General features: G+C 33.8%; 1 protein-coding gene across 1 annotated transcript in view; it reads right to left on the bottom strand.

The window, feature by feature from the left end:
• Window positions 1–122: 122 nt before the first annotated feature.
• LOC149805417 (protein phosphatase 1 regulatory subunit 21-like) overlaps window positions 123–5,891 on the bottom strand; it is an 87,074-nt gene continuing 81,305 nt past the window's right edge. The window contains exon 21 of the mRNA XM_089949980.1: window positions 123–5,121. Coding sequence (XP_089806106.1) covers window positions 5,098–5,121 — 24 coding nt within the window. The 3' untranslated portion in view covers window positions 123–5,097. The remainder of the gene's footprint in view (window positions 5,122–5,891) is intronic.

The raw sequence follows: 5,891 nt of genomic DNA, 5'->3' as shown, positions 1-5,891 counted from the left end.
GATATGTTAAAATAAATACACTTTGATTACATTCTTATGTGTGTTGTCTTTTTTGCACTTATGTTGATCCTAATCAATTTTCGGGTGAGGGGTAGGAAGGATAACGCAAGCAAACGCTTACATAGTGCGACAGAAGACATCTTTATTTAAACAAATATTCCTACAATCTACTACACAACAATAATGGCCTTCAAATTGATTCATCTAATAAAAACTATACCAAATTCAAAATTACAATTACATTTCTGTTAAAACTTCAAGTGTGACATTGGCATAACATTTTCAATATTTGACAGAAAAGTTCCAATACAATACGTTTTAATGAATATTTGAGCATCTTAACGACACACACGAATAGGTATATAATTTTGTGCCAACTTATTACATGTGGTCATTAGAAAATGTTTTATGTATTTGGGTGCTGTTTCATAACAAATTGAGTGTGATGATATTATTAGTTTCAAGTCTGCTGCATGAAATTTGACACTGTCAATTAGCGTTGAGCACTGCAGTAGCTGCTTTGTCAAATTGAAATGTACAACCTCTGAGTAATGCAAGCCATCAACTTTGTGGCTGCAGTGTCTTTTAGTATTTCCCCGACTTCTGTGCACAAAATCTCGCTACTGTACTGCTCCAATGGATTCTGAATGCTGGACTAGGAAGGATAATCAAACTTTTCTGGTCATTTGCCGCTTACAAGGAGTACCCTACATGTCAGCAGATCTGAAAAGTCATATCCATCATTCTGCGACCTTGTTAACTTTGATTATGCACAATTACTTTAAACTATACATGATACTATAAACAGAAGTGATCAGGTGTCATCCGATAACAAAGTGAACAGGCTATAAAGTGAAATGTTATGCCATGGTGTGGCTGAATAAAAAATACTGCACTGGATCCGATTATAATGTATTTTTCAGTTTTTAATATTGCCAAACCATTAAATGGCTACACATACACAAATACTGCATATTAAATAGCAATATTAAAAATTACTTGCATAAAACTTTGGATGTGTTACACAATTTCACTGGATGTCAACATAAAGTTATGGAAAAAGCTTCTTTCACAGCCTGTCTTACCAACATTATTTGGTACCCAGTGGTATAATGAAGGTTGCTCCCATACAAACATGATACAAATATGAAAATGCACACATAATATGGGAGCATATACTGTTTATATCTGTCAATTCCAACTCAACACAGTGATCAACATAAAAAGCCTTGTTAAGAAAGCTTTTTTTGTTACAAATATATACTACTTTTTTCACAATGAAACTTGAAACGCTTTGATCAGGAATAGAGCATTTCATAAGAAAATGACTTGCAAGTATCACATTTAGTATGATCCAAATTTCCGCATTTAGCAAAGAGAATAATATTTCTAAAAATGGGGGCATGTGTGACCTTTAGACTAAAGGATTAACATGAGCTACCCATGTGCCTTATGGAACAAATATGCAAAGGATTAATGACAAGCCATATCTGCCAACATGGGAAACCGCCATGTAACAAGTTCTGCTAGTTGTTTATAAAAGCTGGTGCCAGACATTTTAACTGCAATGTCTGCCTTTTCTGAGAACCTATACAGAGACAGGTGATATGCTGGTGATCTGTAAAGGCGAGTGGCTTAGACCACTTGGTCAAATGTAGCTTCCATTCAGGAAGTGATCAAAGGATTAGGCTTAACTGCTTTGCCATGTTTACAAGTCTAACCTTCACCGACTGGAAACAGTAAAGACACTAGACCTGCTGTTGCATGATGCACTGGCAGATCCGAGTCCACTGTTCATTATGACCTGAAGCAAACAGAAAAGTCCCCACTTATTCCATTTATAACCTCAGATGGTCACATGGTGCAACTGGCAGACTGGAGTCCATAATGAAGAACCGGTAGAGTCAATTTTCTACTGACTTTACTTATTATCTCAGACAAACAGCAGAGACTAAAATCTGCTGGTGGATTTTGTAGCCGGGTGCAGGTCAGACACCAATAAATAAAGTTTTGTAGCCGGGTGCAGGTCAGACACCAATAAATGAAGTTCTCTAGAAGTGTGATACTTCAGGATTATTTGTCTGGAGTTGCGCTGTTCTTGATATTTATAAATCCTGTACTGACAACGTAATTTATTCTGAAAAAGGAGAACATACTGATTCAAACTTGGTGATTATCAATGAAACCTTGTTAAAAACAAGAGCATTTAACTGTTTGAAAAATGGATATTTTTACATAGTGATGGGGGGGGCCCCGAGTGGCCAAGTGGTCTAAAGCGCTCAACATTCCGGATCACTGCCATCTCACCTCTGTCTGCGTGGGTTCAAGTCCAAAGCTCGGCTAGCGTGGGTACGTGGGAAAGCCTGCCAGTAGCTTCTCGTGGGTCGGTGGTTCTTACCTGGGTTTTCCAGGGTTCTTCCTCCACCATTAATACTGGCCGCCATGTATAGCCTATCTTGTGCTGAAAAATGGCGTTAAACCCTAGAACAACAACAACAACAACAACAACATAGTGATGGGTCCATTAAAGTAGAAGAACCCAGCCTCCTCTAATTAATTACACAAGCAAAAGTTATGTTGGTGGGTGAAATTTATCTGTATAATTTCTGTTGTGATTATTTTAATAGCAGACTTAATATTTTTCATGATTTTATATGAGACAGGAGTAACAACCATGTAACTTTATATCCAATATCTTCATGAGTTTATATGAGGATGAATCAATCTGGTAAAAAAAATGTCAAATCAATGACATAATAACGCATTATTTTGAGCCAGAGAGTAAAGAGTTGACTTGGCAAAAAAGGACATCCTTAACAATCCAAGGCCAGTGGATTACTTGCTTATTGGTGGTAGAAACACCATAGACACTTTTTTCCGAGTTCAATCAAACAATCAAGTGAGAAAAAAAAACCTTAGCTGATCATATTTGCACCAATAATGACCATTGAAAAATTACTTTCAAATTAGATCACTTTAAAAAATCACTGCAAAGTACATTGAAATGCACTGTAGGGAAGAGCAACTTATTTTATTACCACTAATGGGCCTGGATCATATTAGAGTTGGTTTTCCTGGAAATCTGAAAGGTTCCAAAGGGCCATATATGGTAAAGGCCCTTTTCTTCCACAGTTTCTATTCTAAAATATATTGATAAATTTTAGAACTATTTGTATTAGTATGTCATTCAACATGTACAAACCAAACTGTTTAACAGTTACTTTGCTTATTGATATATATTATTTAAAAAATGACCAATGAACATTGATTGGCATATTGGAATTTGCAAAATGTACGCTCAGTTTATCAATTTCAAACAGATTTACTCACTATCATGTCCTTCTTTATTTCCCAAAGCACATATTATTCCCATTTATATATATATATTTTTTTTTTGCACATATCAACTAACTGTTAAATAAAGAATCAGCTGATTAGTCCTGTTTTCTCAAAATCCATTTCAATAACATCTCTCCAAAGTGCCGTTTTGTCATGTGGTTTAAAGGTAGATGTTTTCAGATCAACCAAAACCTAATCTCAATGTACTTCTCCACTGTCCATGCAAATGCATGGAAATTAATGTCAATACAATCGTTGACATAAGCATATACATTGGGATATTTTTTGCTGGTATAAATGACTGGTCCATGAAACTAGGTCCATACAAATATGTACTTTTTACCCAAACCATAAAATTTGAAACCCATGAAAATAAAGTGTTTCGCAGTATTAGACTCTTTTTATTATTAATGTTATTTTTTTTACAATTCATAAAACAAAACCTTTTACTTTACGCTAGCCTGTGAGTTATTAAAAATATTGTTTTCACTGTGTTCAAAAGACATCCAAAGCATTATTACAATGAAATTTGATCTGACATTTTGTCACTTGCTTGGTCTAGTGGTAAGTATTGCCACCTGTCAAGTAAGAATACCAGGTTCAAATACCACAACACTTTTTTTTCTAAATTTTGTTCTTCATGTGCTTTTCTTGCAATGAATTAGAGAAGAGAATTATGTAATCACTGATATTTTCTGTGCAAATATGCACAAAACACAGAACATGGATGGTAAACAGCTGACAATATTGCATGGAATACTGTAAGAAATCTACTAATTCAATCTGCTTTATATATTACAAGCCAATACCTCTGAGAATAAATTACACAAATATCTGCTTGTTCAACCACTAGTGGAAATAATGAATGCTTCACCACTCAATGAAATATTTCCATTATTCACTTGAAGCAAGCAAATATCCTCTAATTAACATCCATAGTGTAAGGATAAGCTTGAGAAGTGTTTAAGAAAATTGTACTCAATCTTTTTCACGTCACTGCAATATTTCCTTCTCTAGATAAAAATGCATTTAAAAACTGACATTTTGAAATTTTTGTCTATTTACATTTAATGCAAATGTAATGAAATCTTACATTTTGCATTGAAACTCAAACCATTTTTCTGCAGACTTGTAAATTGGGGATATTATTTCTTTTACTCCTGTGATAAGTCAGTATCACATTTTTGAGATCCGAATATTTAAATGATATAAAAATGAGAAAAATATATTAAAATCATTATTGCATGTCAGCCTTCAAATGAATACAAAACTTCGTTCTAATATGAAAAAAGCCACCTTATACAAGTAATACAAATCACGAATGGAAAATCTGAGTGGGACAGAAAGCAGCTGTTATTTTAAAAAATTCTTTCAAAGAAAACCTGAAATGAATTGCCAATGGCAATAGTAACAGACATTAACAATACCACATTGATGCATGTGTCAGTATGAACATTTCATAAAGCCTACAGTTCAACTCAGTCGCTAACTTCATGGGCATTTAATCAAAATTTTCATGAAATGCAAACTGTTATTTGCATTATATGTACTTAACCATGAATTTCAACCTGTGAAAAACAGTTTACAGAAAGTTGCTCATAAATAAGAACTGTTTTCATAAAATATCAGGTATTTGCCAATAGAATATCTAATAGAGAAAGCTGTGTCCTTTTTCTTTGTCTGAACACAGAACCCATTCACAAGGGCAACATGCTTTGTGTTTCCATAGCACAACCATTATTTTTGTCTCTAGTTTCATCATTTTCTGGTCTTCTTTGATGCCTGAAAAGGAAAAGACAAAAACATTTCTTTATGGAACATACTTCGTTGGACACTGAACTGGAATACAGGAACTCTAAAATTTATATACATTTACCAAGGCTAACGTTCCAAAGTTTCATGCATGTTAGATAATGTTTTGTTAGATTAATTTCACATGATATTATTTAGTGATCAATCCCATTAATTAAAATCATCACATTTTTGTTTGACAGTTCATTTCATAAGGCTATTTTATATAGGACATTTTGACTTTTATATATCATTATTCAAGGAAACAATTTCCACCCATCCTGAAATTAAAATTCTTTGTTAACTACTCTTCAAAGGAAATAGTTCATTTCTCTCATTTTAGTGTTGCATGCTGTATTTGATCAAAATGAATATTTTATATTGTTAGGGCAGGTGTCAATCAGATTCTCCTGTCTTGTGTAGAAATTATTTTTACCAGACCCACAAAAAGTTTACATGCAGTTTGCATATTCTGACACAGGGTTGGATAATCTTCTCATGTATAAAATCATTCTTAAAATAATGTATTGCCCTTTTCTTGATGCCTTCAAATTGTACTTGATATTCTGTTCAGAGTTGCATGTTTTTTATTCTCCCTGATTTGGAATCAATAATATTATTCACAGCATTGAAGGATGACTCTACTTGTGGCCAATGAAAACAACATAGTAAAGACATGACCATGTCTGACAGACAAGGTATCTGGTAAAAATATCACTTCTCCACCAGTAATCTATATGCTTTCGCTCCTTAAATTTTGG

This window comes from Sinohyriopsis cumingii, chromosome 2 (assembly GCF_028554795.1).
Source record: "Sinohyriopsis cumingii isolate HCF-2022 chromosome 2, ASM2855479v2, whole genome shotgun sequence".
NCBI lineage: Eukaryota > Metazoa > Mollusca > Bivalvia > Unionida > Unionidae > Sinohyriopsis > Sinohyriopsis cumingii.
This window is presented reverse-complemented; position numbering and strand designations above follow the sequence as displayed.